The 18,372-nt window shown below is 43.3% G+C and overlaps 1 protein-coding gene across 1 annotated transcript in view; it reads right to left on the reverse strand.

The window, feature by feature from the left end:
* LOC124716785 (mediator of RNA polymerase II transcription subunit 15-like) overlaps window positions 1–18,372 on the reverse strand; it is a 51,267-nt gene that overhangs the window by 18,073 nt on the left and 14,822 nt on the right. The window contains exons 3-4 of the mRNA XM_047243333.1: window positions 7,762–7,986; window positions 3,879–4,103 (exon numbers count right to left, since the gene is read on the reverse strand). Coding sequence (XP_047099289.1) covers window positions 3,879–4,103; window positions 7,762–7,986 — 450 coding nt within the window. The remainder of the gene's footprint in view (window positions 1–3,878; window positions 4,104–7,761; window positions 7,987–18,372) is intronic.

An 18,372-nucleotide genomic window follows, 5' to 3' on the forward strand; every position in this document is an offset into this window, starting at 1 on the left:
TGTCTTGTAGACTTACGAGAACCATGGGAGGGCTTTAACTATATTGTTTATAATTAGACAAAGCAATCAGTCACAAGTATGGTTTATGAAAGATTGTATCAATCAAATCGTTCCCAATTCCATATTTCTTTCAAATCCATCTTTATATCGATCATTTACACTTCCTCTCTTCACTGTTAGGCCTTGTACTATAATCATGACAGGTTTTGTGCGCTGAGATAGATAAAGACTTTTCCTTTCAAATTTTATAAACCTACGAGAGAAATTTTCTGTTCCTTACACAAGGATACAAAAGGTTAATAAAGTATGAAATTTGTTGGCACAATTTCCAGGAAAAACAGTGAACTATCAATAATATAACTTAATTAAAAAACCACAGTCGTGACTGAATTTAAGTTGTTGGTTTTAATTTTGTAGGTGACCGATTTCGATCTTCTAGGAGCTACAGTGTTCTCGACACCAGCACGACATGACATTTTATTGAACGATTAAGACATGCGTGTGAAAGGTAAGCTTAGGATTAAGAATATACATACAAAGAACGACTTATAGACGAGAACTATGTAATGAGATGTTTTATGTTTTATGCTGTGATCAGAGAAAGTATGTGAACGTTTACAGGGAACAGTATTGGACATGGCAATAAATGGTCGACAAAATGTAGAGTACATAAGAAAAATAAAATATGATTTTCTGTTCCAGCGACAAAAATGAGTCTGAAAATCGAATGTAAAGCTACAGTGTACAGTATAAACAGTGTATCACGTATTTTACTCACTGACCACTTATAATGTGACAGGTTATCAGTAAAACTCTATATATCGGTCAGAAATTCAAAATTGGTAACGGTTTGACTTAAATAAACTTATTTAAACCGTACTTCTGTCCAAGTGTCTTATTGCCTTAGCAATATTCCTGGGCTGTTCTCTGCCACAACTGCTCTGCCTGATGATAGTTACTGCTCTGCTATGTGGAGCTGAGACAGGGATAGCGAGGTAACTTCTGAATGGGACGGTCTAGAGTTCGTTTATAACATACGAACCGTCAGAAGGAAGTAAGAGATCTGTATGAACCATTACAAACTATAATGAAAGTGTTGCAAGTACCATCCCTCCATCCAGCTTCTGGATGTCTCTCACACGTTCTACAGACCCTTCAGATAACAGTACGGTAATACAGGGGAAACCATTTCGCTGATGGAGAAGGAATCCAACTACACGAAAGTGTGCACTGTTTGCTCCCATACATGAGGATCTGATGAGAAATGTTAAGGAAAGAAACACGGAATTATTGTAAAAAATGCGATGTTTCTTTGCGGGTAACACTTTGTGTCAGGAAATACTACTCTGGAAACAATGTGTATACGAAGGTAATAAAAATAAAACAAATGAAAATATGTGTGTATAGCAGTTTTTCTCACAGACTGATATAGCTTTGGTTAATTTTATACTAATGTTTTGCCACATACTACGAGAAATTACAACAAATAAAGCGAAATATGGACAGTTATATAGTTTAGAAAGATATAAATAACATTGTAAAAACTTAAAAGCTTTTTGAGCAGTTCTTTTTATGAAGGTGATCTGTTAAGGTACTAAACCACTCTATCAGCATTGTTACAGCTGTCCGAGTCAACAGAGTTTCAATTCATGTTCTCGTTTCCAGTACCAAAGCGGGAGATCAATGACGCATAACGTGCGGTTGTGTCTGATTCTGGACTAATACACATTATGGAATGCAAAAGTTGAGGGCACCAACTTGAAAATGTCGCCAGATACTGATTACAGGATTGCCATTGTGTCTATTATAAAATAAAAATTTAATACCGATTTTATACTGCTTCAAATTCTGGAAAATGGTACTCCAGGTAGCCACTGAGAGAAACTTTGGAGTCAGTGATGCTAAAGTTTAACATTCTGTCAACACTGAGGTTATCAACTGTAAGTGACTACCTCGGCAGAAAGAGAATGTGTGAAAGTATTGGCGGCGTTTGGTGTTGAAAGAACAAGTCTAAAATCCCACAGCTGTCTTAATGTCTGTACCACCAAATTCAGTGAAAATATAATTCTACTTATTCTACATTATTTTAATTCGAGTATCACATTCAGCAACTAGGGGACCACGTTCCAACCAGCTGAAACACAAACATTTGCACAGTGGCAGTTAACCGATGCCTTTTGCATTCAGGAGTTAACAGTGGAAAATTCTTTGGTCCTCTGACTTTAAAAACATGTTGGTACAACATATTCGTCATTAGATTCCATGTGGTCTATTAAAATAGAAACCTCTTTCTAATGCCTTCATATGTCAGGACGCAAGTAAACATTTATGACAAACTGATTGGCACACAAAGAGAGTTGTGTAGATTTATGATTGAGGAAAATTGTGACAGCGTCCCAATAGACAAAAAAAGTGCTTCCAGCCGCACCAGTGTGATTAAATATACAGTATCTCTTGGAAGAGTGCTCCTCATCCATTTTGAAGTGGTATGTAACTGCCGTATCGTTGATGCTTCCATCCTTATATGAGCACTGTACCATCTGTGACGTCAATGGTGCACACTCAAGTGACATGTAAGGTAATGTTTCCATTCCACACCCACCACACCCTGTTCAGCTCTCTGATGGCCAGGTCCCAATATGGGCCTAGCTGCTGACCACCATCTTTACTAATCATGCTGTCAGATACTTTTACCTCTGTCACTTTTTTTTTTTTTGCACTACAGCAGAAACCATTTGTCATTTAATGGTAGAAGTCTTGTGGAATGCAGTTGAGAGTCCCTTTTCCAGGGCATGTCCTACTAGCATTGATTTATCTGGGTGATGTTGGCAGAAACACCTCTCATATTGTCCGCCCCCGTTAGCTGAGTGGTCAGTGCGGTGAAATGTCACGCCAACGCGCCCGGGTTCGATTCCCGGCTGGGGCAGGAGATTTTCTCCACTCAGGGACTGGGTGTTGTGTTGTCCTCATCATCATTTCATCCCCATCCCCGACGCGCAAGTCGCCTAATGTTGTGTAGAACGCAATAAGTACATGCCCTCGGAACCCGAACTTCCTCGAATGGGGGACTCCTGGCCCACAATACCGTACGCTCATTTCCACCTCTCATGTTCTGTGCAGCCCTATTCAACAATGTGTGCACTCTGATCAGTACAAAACTGACCTCATGCACACAGTATTTTGCACACTCCTGGCGTTCTGAGGGCTAGCTTTCGGAGGCATCGTCAGCTGTGGAAATTTTGCGGGAGGAGTAGAACTGGCAAAACAGACTTACCCTCGTTGGAAGCCGTTTGCTTCTGTGTGTTGTGTAAAATAACTTGTGAAATCTGTTTTCCGGCCTCTAGCCGAAATTTCACAACTCATGAGACAACAGAATGTGCACAGTATACAAAACACCATGAAGGTGTGGACAGTTTTGTGTCATGCACTGTTGAACAGCACCATATGCAACATGAGAGGCACAGCTATATGAGGATCAAGCACTGACAGCACTTAACAGTGACTGAGAAACACTCATCTGAAGGCTGTTGGTTACTTTACCATTTTACACAGCTGGGAGACTGGGAATGTGCTATTACTTTATATTCATGTGAGACTATGCATTACTACAAAAGGAGCAGTGGATACATTCTACTACTTAGTAGGCTGCTATGTGTTAGGCATCTGTAATTTGCACAGAAAACACCAATGACACTGAAAACTGGAGGCAGGGACTTATGCCTGAAAACCATGGAATTCGGAATCGAGTCCTAGTCTGTCACTAATATTTTCAACAGTCTCCAATACTCTAATCAACTTTACATGGATTAAAATTTCCACTAACTGGAAGAATCTCGTGCCCTGTGGAGTGCTGTATGTTACGAGGCTGCAGCAGGTACCTGGTGTTGCTGCTGCTGCGGCTGCTGGTAGTAGGTGACCACTGGCTGCTGCTGCTGCTGCTGCTGCTGCTGCAGCTGCAGCTGTTGCTGCTGTGGCTGGTAGAACAGCTGCGCCGGCTGCTGGTAGTACTGAGGTGGCAGGAATGCCAGCTGCTGCTGTGGCAACAGCTGCAGCTGTTCGGGCTGCAGGTACTGCACTTGCTGTGGCTGCGCGTCCAACTGTGCCTAAAGCCACAAAGAACATTCCTTGCAATTGGATGCCACTGCAGAGCCTGCAAGCCTGACAGACAGTAAGTCAGACCACAATATGTTCAGTCACTAATACAGATTGCTGCCAAAAAACGAATCGAAGTAGCATGAACGAGTATGAGGGGGATTTCTCCAATCCAATCTGCAGAATATGCTCTCATCAGTTGTTTAGCTAGGCTGATTACTTCATGAGATATTTGCAGTGCATGTATAACTTCACTATTGGAAAGAATGTAATAGAGCAATACCATTTTCTTCCCTCTCTGTTCCATCTGCAGGTGGGCACGGGAGAACTACCTTCAAAATACATCAAAATTTCTCTAGTCTTCCTGTTCGATGTCATTATTGAATATGTCCGCCACTGGTAGCTGAGTGGTCAGGACAACAGAATGTCAATCCTAAGAGCCCGGCTTCGATTCCCGGCTGGGTCGGAGATTTTCTTCACTCAGGGACTGGTGTTGTCCTAATGATCATCATTTCATCCCGGTCGACGCCCAAGTCGCCGATGTGGCGTCAGCTCGAAAGACTTGCATGCGACGAATGGTCTACCCGACGGAAGGACCTAGTCACACAACATTTATTTATTGAAGATGTATGGTGAAGCATTTCTTTTATTTTTCTGTGGTGTGGTACTAAGTATAGAAGCCATGCTGAATTATGCCATTCTTCTCCAAATATTCTCTCTCTCTTATTAATTCAGTTTGTTAAGGTTATCACAGGTACAGCATTCCAGAAGGGGTGCAATAATGGGTTTTTTTAACAGTCTTCATTGAGACCCAGTTATCCTTCATAGAATTTTCCCTAATCTGCTGACTGGCATCTAACTTTTTCTCAACTAGATTAATCTGATCTTTTCACATTAAATCTCTTGGGACAGGCAATACTAGGTACTAGATGCTTGTCACTGAAAGTATACCAAGTAGTCAAACACTATCTCGCCTTTTCGTCGGTACACATTCGCTATCCTACCATTATTTATTTTGAGTATCAGCTCTTAGTCTTCCCGACAATCCCCGAGCGTCTTAAAGTTTTCCAACAATTCTTTGACCATTTAGCCTGTCTAGGTACCTGTGTGTCACAAATATAGCCTTATAGAGCTAAAAACGTCATCAACCACACAGTTTGTACAATGTAAGCGTATGTAAAACATAGCAGTGCTATCACACTTCCTCGATGTTCCACTAGTCTCCGTTATAAAGATACAGACTCAGTTCTGTTTTATGGCAAAAGACAAATACTTGTCAGTAATTTCTTTAAGGTCAGTACCGCCAATAGACTGTTTTTTATTTGCAGTGTTGGACACTGTGTCTAATAGTGTATTTTGAATACGACAGTATGCAATTTTAGGTACTGTTTAACATGAAACACTTGATAATGGCACTTTAAAGCCGAAATCATGATCTTGTAAATGTAACACTGCAAATAAAAAACAGTCTAATGGCGGTACTGAGTTAAAAGAAATATATTATAACTGTGGACCCACATTATTAAAAATTTATTACTTTTCAGTAAATTCAGTAAGGACGTTTTGTTTCGACTGGATGCCAGCAATGAACTATATGAGACGCTTTTCATAAATAAAGGAAGTAGAATGAATTTGGGTTCCAGTGTCAAAATTCCATGAAACGTAGATGCGTAGGCTTTCCATGAAAAAATGAAACATAATTAATTTGGGTTCCAGTGTAAACACGCCCTTAAACTCACGTAGTTTCTTCAAACTGCCCACCCACGTTCCTTTGGTGTTGACCATGGGCTACTAGCAACAAATTGTGAAAACTGTATGAAAAAGTTGTCACAAAGCGACAGCTCCTGCAGGTCATAACAGATAAGTTTATGTGATATGACATATTTTTCCCCTGCTTTCTTTGTTTCCAAACAGCTCTGGATGAAGCTAGAGAATGTTTTGTGTCACTGCGAGTCAGATACATCCATTTGTTTCGTGCCTAACAACAGAACATATCTGTGCCAGAAAGTTTCGTGTTAGATTGCATGGACGAGCTTAGAGATGGGGAATCTCATGCAGCATTCCTCAGTCTAATGTACTGAAATCGTGGCACGTCCTATCTGTTCTATCCGCTCCACGCTTGGCTGTAATCCTTTAAGTCTGTGGAAAGTCTGATCACATTCCAATCATATACCGGAACTCGAGGGAAAATAAAACCGTAGAGGGAAATTTTATTAAAAAACTTTTTACTGGGAAACCCACATTTCTAGTAACATAATTTTCCTCTAAAATCTTCCTCAACCTTCACATACTTGGTACATCTCTTGACAAGATTCTTAATTCCATCCTAGCAGAAGCTTTGCGGCTTCTTGCACCGCCTCCGCAATTTCTTGACGGTGCTCCTTCATCCAGCCAGGAAGGACTGTGTAGTGCTTTCTCTGGAAACTCAGACCAGGGATTTAAAAACCACTAAAGTGTTTACCGAGCTGTGGGAAGACAGGGATTATCCTCAAGCAAAGATTCTGTATCTTGTTCGTCTTCAATTCAGTTCTACGATTTCACAATAGCTCACAACAGCCATCAACACTCGCTGTTCGACTTTTAGGAGTATTATGAATCAGCACTGGAGCTTTCATATCCCAAACCTCCACTGTCTTATTCTTCCCAGAAAGACCTCACGAAATTTCAGTAGTAAACCTGTTCTTGATGCACAACGCCTCTCTTGTAGCGTCTGTAACTGTAGTTTGTTGAGTATCTCTGTAATTCTCTAGTTCTGACTAAACTTTGGAACAGAAAATAAAAATTGCCTTTGAAACTTCTTGGCAGAGTAAAACTGTGTCCCAGACCGAGACTCGAACTCGGGACCTTTGTATTTCGCGGGCAAGTGCTCTACCAACTGAGCTATCCAAGCACGACTCACGCCCGGTACTCACAGCTTTACTTCTGCCAGTACCTCGCCTCCTACCTTCCAAACTTTACAGAAGCTCCCCTGCAAACCTTGGAGAACTAGCATTCCTGAAAGAAAGGATATTGCGGTGAGCCACAGCCTGGGGGATGTTTTCAGAATGAGATTTTTCACTCTGCAGCTGAGTGTGCGCTGAGATGAAACTTCCTGGAAGATTAAAACTGTGGCCCTGCACACAGCTTTAATCTGCAGAGTGAAAATCTCTTTCTGGAAAATTGCCTTTATTTATTGGCTGGTGCTCCTATTTCAGTTGCTGTAGCGACAGGAAAACACTCTCTGGAAAGCAGACACTATCTGTAACTCAGTTTCTCACAGTGTGTGACACAGTGTCAACTGATGTTCTAGAGGATTCTTTAAATAATGGCCGAAACTGCTGCACCCTCATAGGCCACATCTGGAGAGGTCAACTGGAGGCTGCTGTAAGCTGTTGTATCTGTTCGCCTATCGTTGTCTGGCTTCTGTAGATACTGTACTTGCTCCTCCTATTGCACTCTGGCTGCTCTTTGCTACTGTACCTGTTGCTCCTATTGTTGTCTTGCTGCTGTATGGTATTGTACCTGTCACTTACGTTGTTTTCTGGATATTGTATGCTGCCATATCTGTCGCTATTACTACTGTCTGGTTACTGTATTCTGTGGGAGCAGTTGCTCCTACTGCTGTGTGGCTGCTGTATGGGAATGTACCTGTAACTTACATTGCAGTGCGGCTGCTGTATGCTGACGTACCTGTTGCTGCTGTTGTTGTTGCTGCTGGACAGCGGGAGCGACGTATCTGGCACTGGAAGCGGGAGCCGCAGCTGCTTTGGCGGTTCCCCTCTTCTCCTTGGCCACAGCTGCCGCCTCGGCAGCCGACACCTGTCGTGACTGCGCTGCAGGCGATGACGTAGGAGCTGGACTCAGTGCAGTGCCGGCAGCTGCCACGGCAGCAACCAGCAGAGATACCACCAGTACCTGTCGCAGACCAGACAGCAACTGTATTTGTGGATCGTGTGGAGTAATCTATATTTACATCTATGCTGATGCGCTGAAGTAACTGGTATAGGCATGCGTAATCAAATACAGATACAGGGTGAAAAGTATTTAAACCGACAAACTCTGAGAGGTTGTAGGGGGACATCAAAACAAATATTTTTCCCTAACGTCATTTTTTCCTATGAGGAGTATTTAAACCGGTAGAGGAAGACTTCTCTGGCGACAAATTAATTAAACCAACAAAAAAGTCCAGAGGGTACATATCTGGGGATCGAGCAGGCCATGGTACAGGACCACCTCTGCCAATCCACGTTTCTGGGAACCGTCGGTCCAGGAATCGACGCACACGACGACTGAAATGTGCCGGCGCCCCGTCATGTTGGAACCACATGCATTGTCTTGTAGGGGGCGGGACGTTTTTCAGCAATTCTGGCAATGCTCTGGCGAGAAAATTGTAATAGTGCCTGCCATTTAATGGCCTAGGTAGCAGATACGGCCCAGTTAAACAGTCCCCAACAACGCCGACCCACACATTAACGAAGAACCGCACTTGATGAGCGCTAGTAACTGTGGCATGTGGGTTATCCTCACTCCAAATATGCGAATTGTGCACGTTGAAGACTCCATCACCCCGGAACGTTGCTTCATTGGTAAACAACACAGAGGATGGAAATGTAGGATGTATTTCACAGTGTCCCAGGTACCACTGCGAAAACTGTGCTCTGGGTGGATAATCAGCTGGTTCCAAGTTGTGGACACGCTGTAAGCGAAATGGACGTAACAATTGCTCTTGAAGGACTGTTCTTACATTCGTCTGATTCGTCCCTATGTTACGTGCAATTGCACGAGTGCTGATTGAATGATGCCGCTCCACATGCTGCAAGACAGCTTCCTCAACTTGCAGCGTTCTTACCGTGCGACGGCGTCCCTGTCCAGGTAATCTGCTAAATGACCCGGTCTCACGCAGACGTTGGCACACAGCAGCAAAGGTCGCATGATGCGGGATACGGCGATTAGGATATTGTTGTTGGTAAACCCGCTGTGCAGCTCGTCCGTTGTGGTGCGCTACGTAGTACGCACCAACCGTATCAGTGTACTCACTCCAGGTGTATCGCTCCATTAGTAAACAGAGACAATGCACTACTACGCCGTCTAACAACTGAAGATCGTAATATGGCCTCTAACAACTGAAGAGCGTGATACGGTCTCCACCGGTTTAAATACTCCTCATAGGAAAAAATGACATTAGGGAAAAATATTTGTTTTGATGTCCCCTACAACCGCCCGGAGTTTGTCGGTTTAAATACTTTTCACCCTGTATACGTAAATGGGCAGAATAAAGCGCTCCAGTCGGCAACGCCTATAACGATAAGTGCATGGCGCAGTTATTAGAATGGTTACTGCTGCTACAGTCACAGGTTATCAAGATTTAAGTCAGTTTGAATGTGGTGTTATAGTCGGCGCACAAGCGGTGGGACACAGCATCTCTGGGGCAGCGATGAACTTGAGATTTACCCGTACGACCATTTCACGAGTGTACCGTGAGTATCAGGAATACACTAGAACATCAAATCTCTGACATTGCCGTGGCCGGAAACACATCCTACAAGAACGAGACCAACAACAATTGAAGAGAATCGTTCAACGTGACAGAAGTACAATCCTTCCGCAAATTGCTGCAGATTTCAATGCTGTGGTGTGCGTACTGTAAGACCTTCGGTACACACACCATCAGATTATTTGACTTGTCGCTCTAACGAAGTAGGCGAGTGTCAGCAATATGTCTCGTGGTCTTATCGTGGCGTGTTTATCTTCTACCATTAGGTAAGACGATAGAAATGCCAGTTGCACGCTTACAGTAGTATATTGACGGTGACCATCTTTAAACAGAACTTGATTAATTTTCACACACATTTATTAAAATAATAACAATCATAAACCTTACTTAACTTCATTCTGGATGCTATTTACAATTGACAATCTGAAGTTCCTTTGGTCTTGGTATGTTAATCTTATTCTCACATATCTCTGATACTTGACAAAGTGTCTATTCATTTCTGTTCATGGCTATGTACAGGAATATGAGAATCTTATTAGGCGCAGACGGAAACTTGACTATAGACTAATGCAGACTGATGCAGACTAATGCAGACTGACTAATCGGAGGTCTGTACACTCGTTATAATACCTCGCGCGTTCAGGTATCACTGCGCAAGTGTGATCCGCGAGGAGAAAAGGTTCTACGTTAGCAGCGATCTCATTGGCTTCGAGACATATTAATACGCGGATCGGAGGAAGCAGAATTTGGTCCGTCTCTAAGACAGCGCCATCTCTTAGTGCGGAGACGGACGAGCACTGCGCCTGCGCTGTTGTGCTTAGCAGGGCGCGCTCTATTGGGAAAGTTGTGTACGCGCTGACTACACGGAACTACGTACACAACAAATCAACGATACATCATCGATATGGGCCTTTGGAGCCGAAGATCCACTCGTGTACACTTGATGACTGCACGACACAAAGCTTTCCGCCGCAGGCCGGCCGAAGTGGCCGTGCGGTTAAAGGCGCTGCAGTCTGGAACCGCAACACCGCTACGGTCGCAGGTTTGAATCCTGCCTCGGGCATGGATGTTTGTGATGTCCTTAGGTTAGTTGGGTTTAACTAGTTTTAAGTTCTAGGGGACTAATGACCTCAGCAGTTGAGTCCCATAGTGCTCAGAGCCATTTGAACCATTTCCGCCGCACCTGGACCAGTTAACACCGACATTGGACTGTTGATGACTGGAATCATTTTAAAATTATAAGGAATGTAGCAACCGTTCGCGGAAACATAATTTATTTATCTTGTTGCAAATAGATTTCGACTGATACCAGTCATTATCGGTGCTAAAACAAATACAAGAGACAGGGCATAAACAACAACTGTTTTAACAAACGATAAATTTGACAATAAAACATAGTTACATCAATTGCAACATATACAGATGTCTGAAATTAAAATTCAAAGTCATACCATTTTTCTAAGCGATACACGCCATAAGGAAATGTACTGTCCAGATTTCTATCATGAAGTGACATCATAAGTCAACACTACAAGAAGACAGCATGAGGTGGCGCACCGTTGCAATAAGCGCCCTCTGTGTAAAATACAAAAGTGACGTGAAATATACATTCGTATGTAGAATGACAGATGGCCATTGATACCACTATTCGGTATCGTCATTATGACAAATAAGTTTCATTTACTAAATTTGTGTGAATGGAATCATATTTTAACAAGTTTATCTCTTCTTACAGTTTTGACGATTGTCATTTTGACATATATATTTAATTTGTTGTTATCATCTGACAAACAACGTTCAGATGTTTTCACTTGTTGTAATTATTTAAATTGGTATTATCAATTACCATCACGGTATAATTTTTTGTAATGTGATATATTCCTTATTCCTTGTATTTCACATTACTTTTGTATTTTACATAGAGGGCGCTTATTGCAATGTGGCGCCACCTCATGTTGTCTTGTTGTAGTGTTGACCTATGATGTCTCACTTCATGATAGAAATCTGCCAACGACAGTACTTCTGCTTATGGCATGTATCGGTTAGAAAAATGGTATGACTTTGAATTTTAATTTCAGACATCTGTATATGTTGCAATTGATGTAACTATGTTTTACTGTCAAATTTATCGTTTGTTAAAGCAGTTGTAGCCGGCCGAAGTGACCGTGCGGTTAAAGGCACTGCAGTCTGGAACCGCAAGACCGTTACGGTCGCAGGTTCGAATCCTGCCTTGGGCATGGATGTTTGTGATGTCCTTAGGTAGGTTTAACTAGTTCTAAGTTCTAGAGGACTAATGACCTCAGCAGTTGAGTCCCATAGTGCTCAGAGCCATTTGAACCATTTAAAGCAGTTGTTGTTTATGCCCTGTCTCTTGTATTTTTTTTAGCACCGATGATGACTGGTATGATTCGACATCGATTTGCAACAAGACACATAAATTATGTTTCCGCGACTGGTTGCTACATTTTTTATAATTTTATATTCCATGGTCGCTGCACAGAAAGGGAACCTTATGGAGCCCACCATTCAAATGGAAACATGTTACCTTGTCGGACGTGTCTCATTTCAAATTGTATCGAGCAGATGGACGTGCAGGGGTCTGGAGACAACCTCATGAAACCATACACCCTGCATGTCAGAAGCAGACTGTTCAAAGTGGTTGAGGTTCTGTAATAGTTTGGGGAGTGTGCAGCTGGAGTGATACGACTCTGCCGATGTGGCCGAGCGGTTCTAGGCACTTCAGTCTGGAACCGCACGACCCCTACGGTCGCAGGTTCGAATCCTGCCTCGGGCATGGATGTGTGTGATATCTTTAGATCAGTTCGGTTTAAGTAGTTCTAAGTTCTAGGGGATTGATGACCTCAGATGTTAAGTCGCATAGTGCTCAGAGCCATTTGAACCATTTAATACGACTCTCATAGGTGACACGTACGTAAGCATCCTGTCTGATCACCTGCATTCATTCGTGTCCATTGGGCATTCGCACGGACTTGGGAAATTACACCAGGTCCATGCGACCCTCTACATCCAGAACTGCTACAGAGTGGCTCCAGAAACAATTCCACTGGCCACCAAACTCCGCAGACATGAACATTATTGAGCGTATTTCGGATGAATTGCAACGTGCTGTTCAGAAGATATGCGCACCCCGTCGTACTCTTACGGATGTGTGGGCAGCCCTGAGGGATTCTTGGTGTCAGTTCCCTCCAGCACTGCTTCAGACATCAGCCGAATCCATTCCAAGTCGTGTTGCGGCACTTCTGCGTGGTCACGGGGGCCCGACACGATATTAGACAGGTGAACCAGTTTCTTTGACTCTTCAGCGTACATCTACAAGTACATGACTCTTCTGCAATTCACAATTAAGTGCCTGAAAGAGGGTTCATCGAACTACCTTCAAGCTATTTCTCTGCCGTTCCACTTTCGAATAGCAAATGGTGAAAACGAATACAAATCTTTCTGTACGAGCACTGATATCTCTTATTTTATTACGATGATCATTTCTTCCTAGGTGGGAAGGCGCTAACAAAATATTTTTTTGTATTCAAAGAAGTTTGTCGTTTACATTTATGCTCTGCATCTCAGAATAAAGCTGAAGTTTTTGCAAAGCAGGAGAATATGTACTGGTGGAAGAGAACCTGAGAGGGAAGGTGGTGAGTCTTTGTTGGACGGCTCAGTAGGTAGAATGTTTAAGCATGAAGGCATCGATCTAGCTCTGAGTCCTGGTCTAGCACATTTTTAATCCTCCAACAAATTTCACTGTAGAAAAGGTTGGCAGCCTCATTTTTCTACTGTATGCTGTTGGTCCTTCCCCTTTCAGTCAGGAATCCAATGACCACAAGGGCTGGCCGTGCAAGTCGATTACATCATTCACGAGCCGGAACACAAACCAGGTGCAGGCAAAGAATGGATGACCATTGCTGCGAAAGTATCCTACTGTAATGTTAAAACCACGGAAACTGATCTGCAGAGTTTTGTATTAGCCTATAGTATTACCTTTTGTGACAGTACAGCGAAAGTAAATATAGATTGCGCCGACACAGTCAGTAAGGATGCTGCGTATAGTAGGCATTTTTAGAAGTTCAACCACTAAGGGGGTAAAATAGTCGGTGAAGTTTTTTTTGAAAAGAAATAGTTACTAAAGCTTCTTTAAGGTTGCACCTGCGACAACTGGTATTTGAATTCTCGATTAGAAATAAAAAATTAGGTCTTTCAGTGTTAGTGCAAATTCAATCCCTAAGTGGGTGCAATAAGCGATGAAAATTTTTAAGAAAATATTTCCTTACATTAAAATGATTTTGCAGATAAATTAATGGAAACTGGTATTTCACTTTTCGGTTAGATGCAAAAAAATATTTCTTAGGAGATGGAAGTTGCTGTGAAATACCAGTACAAGAACGCAAAAGGCAAGGTTAACAAAAGATTTGGACTGCAGCTTCCAAAACCGGTTTTTGCTCAGAATTGCATTCGGAAAATACTATGCTTACACGGCCTTCATTAGCGTATTAAGCTTTGGTGTTGCCGTTGTTGCCGTTTGTGAACAACATAAAAGTTCTATGAAATAAAAACAAAACAAAACGAAAATCTAATGGCCATACAGTCTATGCGAGTGAAACAGAGGGTGCTAAGCAAGTATTACAAGTAAAATCAGTCAGCTCTACATATGGTGGAGGCTTCTTCACAGATCATGGAATTCTTTCAGGCTCTTCCCAATACATCAAATGTATAACAGTGGATGTTGCTGCTAATAAACTCAATTTCTATTGAACAAGTATTTTACACTATACACATTACAGGAGACAGAAATAACTTCCATGTTGACTTTGCTGTATTATCTGTGGTTGAATAAGGATTCTGCATTCTGGTGTGAACGAAAAAAGTTAAAAATAGGAGTGTATTATTCACTGCCTCTTCAAACGTACATCTACACTCCTGGAAATGGAAAAAAGAACACATTGACACCGGTGCGTCAGACCCACCATACTTGCTCCGGACACTGCGAGAGGGCTGTACAAGCAATAATCACACGCACGGCACAGCGGACACACCAGGAACCGCGGTGTTGGCCGTCGAATGGCGCTAGCTGCGCAGCATTTGTGCACCGCCGCCGTCAGTGTCAGCCAGTTTGCCGTGGCATACGGAGCTCCATCGCAGTCTTTAACACTGGTAGCATGCCGCGACAGCGTGGACGTGAACCGTATGTGCAGTTGACGGACTTTGAGCGAGGGCGTATAGTGGGCATGCGGGAGGCCGGGTGGACGTACCGCCGAATTGCTCAACACGTGGGGCGTGAGGTCTCCACAGTACATCGATGTTGTCGCCAGTGGTCGGCGGAAGGTGCACGTGCCCGTCGACCTGGGACCGGACCGCAGCGACGCACGGATGCACGCCAAGACCGTAGGATCCTACGCAGTGCCGTAGGGGACCGCACCGCCACTTCCCAGCAAATTAGGGTCACTGTTGCTCCTGGGGTATCGGCGAGGACCATTCGCAACCGTCTCCATGAAGCTGGGCTACGGTCCCGTACACCGTTAGGCCGTCTTCCGCTCACGCCCCAACATCGTGCAGCCCGCCTCCAGTGGTGTCGCGACAGGCGTGAATGGAGGGACGAATGGAGACGTGTCGTCTTCAGCGATGAGAGTCGCTTCTGCCTTGGTGCCAATGATGGTCGTATGCGTGTTTGGCGCCGTGCAGGTGAGCGCCACAATCAGGACTGCATACGACCGAGGCACACAGGGCCAACACCTGGCATCATGGTGTGGGGAGCGATCTCCTACACTGGCCGTACACCACTGGTGATCATCGAGGGAACACTGAATAGTGCACGGTACATCCAAACCGTCATCGAACCCATCGTTCTACCATTCCTAGACCGGCAAGGGAACTTGCTGTTCCAACAGGACAATGCACGTCCGCATGTATCCCGTGCCACCCAACGTGCTCTAGAAGGTGTAAGTCAACTACCCTGGCCAGCAAGATCTCCGGATCTGTCCCCCATTGAGCATGTTTGGGACTGGATGAAGCGTCGTCTCACGCGGTCTGCACGTCCAGCACGAACGCTGGTCCAACTGAGGTGCCAGGTGGAAATGGCATGGCAAGCCGTTCCACAGGACTACATCCAGCATCTCTACGATCGTCTCCATTGGAGAATAGCAGCCTGCATTACTGCGAAAGGTGGATATACACTGTACTAGTGCCGACATTGTGCATGCTCTGTTGCCTGTGTCTATGTGCCTGTGGTTCTGTCAGTGTGATCATGTGATGTATCTGACCCCAGGAATGTGTCAATAAAGTTTCCCCTTCCTGCGACAATGAATTCACGGTGTTCTTATTTCAATTTCCAGGAGTGTATAATCACACGACTACTCTGCTACTCACAGTTGAGTGCCTGGCAGAGGGTTCATCGAACCACCTTCAAGATACTTCTCTGCCGGTCCACTCTCGAACGGTGAGCGGGATAAACGAGCACAATCTTTCTGTGAGATCTCTGATTTCTCTTATTTTATCATGATCAACAGCTAGTGGATAGCATCTGAAAAAAGGGGGAAAGAAACAGCAGACCACTCTCCCAGCCATCTGGTTATCTAGATGCAGGGGGTTAACAGTCCATGTGGTTACATGATAAGAAATAACGACCGTTACTAAGAGTCTTGTGTTGCCACGGAGAATAGGTAGTTATTGCTCTGTAAAAAAACATCAGTTACCCGTGCAATGGGAGGTCAATAGAAGTAATTTAATATACGAGGGTTGGAACTTAAATAGTGGCAACTATTTATTCACAACCGAAACAAAATAGTTACATGTTTGCACCTGTTCCTGTCCTTCGGAGTAGTCACCAGTGTTGTGTAGAATCCGGCGCCAGCGATGTGGAAGGCGTAGTATACCGTTAGCAGAGCCTGTTCTGTTGATGGTGCGAATGGAGCGGTCTACTGCCTATCGAATCTCGGGAGCAGTTCTGAAGCGAATGCCACGAAGCAGTTCATTCATCTTTGGAATCATATCAAAGTCACAAGGACTTAAGTCCGGGGAGCATGGTGCATGGTACAGTACTTCCCAGTCCCATCGACCGAACAGAGCAGCCACAGCTTGCGCTGTATGCGCCCGCGTATTGTCGTGTAAAATGATGGGTGGGTCGTGCAGAAAGTGTCGCCACTTCTTTCGCAAAACTGGTCGCAGATGATGCTCCAAAAACGAACACTAATACTGTGCATTGACGGTCTGCCGTGGAGGAACGTAATGTGTTAGGATAGCAGCGTCACAGTCGTACACGAGAAACACCATAACTTGAGACCGCTCCATTCGCACCATCAAAGAACAGGCTCTGCTAATGGTACACTACGCCTTCCACTTCGCTGGCAACGGGTTCTACACAACGCTGGTGACTACTTTGAAGGACAGTAGCAGCTGCATACATGTGACACTTTTGTACCGGTTGTGAATAAATAGTTGCCACTATTTAAGTTCAAACCCTCGTAAATGAGGAAGAAGTAACTTTTGCTTCTTCGAAATGACGGCCTTCTTTTAAATTTTAATACACTAAAAATTGCTTGTTTAAGCGCAGATAATTTGTAAAAAATTATCTAGAGTTAACTAGTGATACACTAACGATACATACTCCACTTTGTTAGTCTAAACATGGACTTTTAACACCTTCCTGGAGGTTGTCTATTACGATGGTGCCTCCAGAACATGCTGAATGATATAAATGAACCGACGATGATGGTAAAAAGTATACAGTCCCCGTACGTAAAATGTAGGGACTAGAAAGAAATCGTAGTGTATAGAACACGGGAATTCATATCAAATGACAAAAGTCATGGGACCATCTCTCAATAAAATTCCCTTACACGCAATAGTATACCAAGTGCTCTGCATGAGGTCAAACTCTTTTAATATCTGGGAGTTTTTGTGTAAAAGGGCGCTTGTTGTACTAATCAAATCGGTTGTCCAACTGACATAGCTGATTGGAATTACGACAGGAAGTACGCAGATACTTGGGGAGAAGTGTATTCCCAAGATCTCTGCAGGTTACTTAGACTGTTTTTAGGATGATGGAAAGAAAAATAATTTCAATAGTTAATATGAATGGCAGAAATTTGTACAGTAAGGAGTTTTTATAGAAAATATTTAATACTATTTGAGTTGTGGTGCCGATGAAGGCATAACGAAATCATTTAGTAAATGATACAGATGACAGAAACAAATTGTCTTGATCTTCCTCTAAAACTGTTTCCCCCACCCACAGTAAACAGATTGACGATTCCTTCAAGTCTCGGCATGGGTTCAATCAAGCGAACCCTTCATTTAGTCAAGCTGTGTCACTTAAATTCAGTACCTCCCTATTAGTTACTCGTTCTGTCCTTGAAATCATAAGCATTCTTTCGTAACGTCACATTTCAAGAGCTTCTGTTCTCTTGTTTTCTAAACTTCGTATCGCCCACATTTCACTTCACATAATTATGTAATATATAATTAATACTATACAGGGTAATTTAAAAATCATGTCCCATAGAATAAAGTCTACATTGGTAATTCACTAGTATTGGCTCATCGGACGTGGAGTCTAAAATGGTACCTGAAGAGCCACGAATGCTTATTCATCTTCGATACAGAACCTATTTTACTTAGAGCTCTTTGCTTTCCACATTTCGGGAGGAGTTAGGGACCAAAACAAAAAAATAAAAATTTCCTGGTAAACATCGGTCCTACAATGCATACCTCAAGTGGTATGAGAACAACTTGGTCAGTAAACGAGATGTATTGCACAGTAGCGAAGAGGAACAAGTTTTCATACCTGTTAGTGGTAT

The sequence above is a fragment of the Schistocerca piceifrons genome, chromosome 9 (assembly GCF_021461385.2).
Source record: "Schistocerca piceifrons isolate TAMUIC-IGC-003096 chromosome 9, iqSchPice1.1, whole genome shotgun sequence".
NCBI lineage: Eukaryota > Metazoa > Arthropoda > Insecta > Orthoptera > Acrididae > Schistocerca > Schistocerca piceifrons.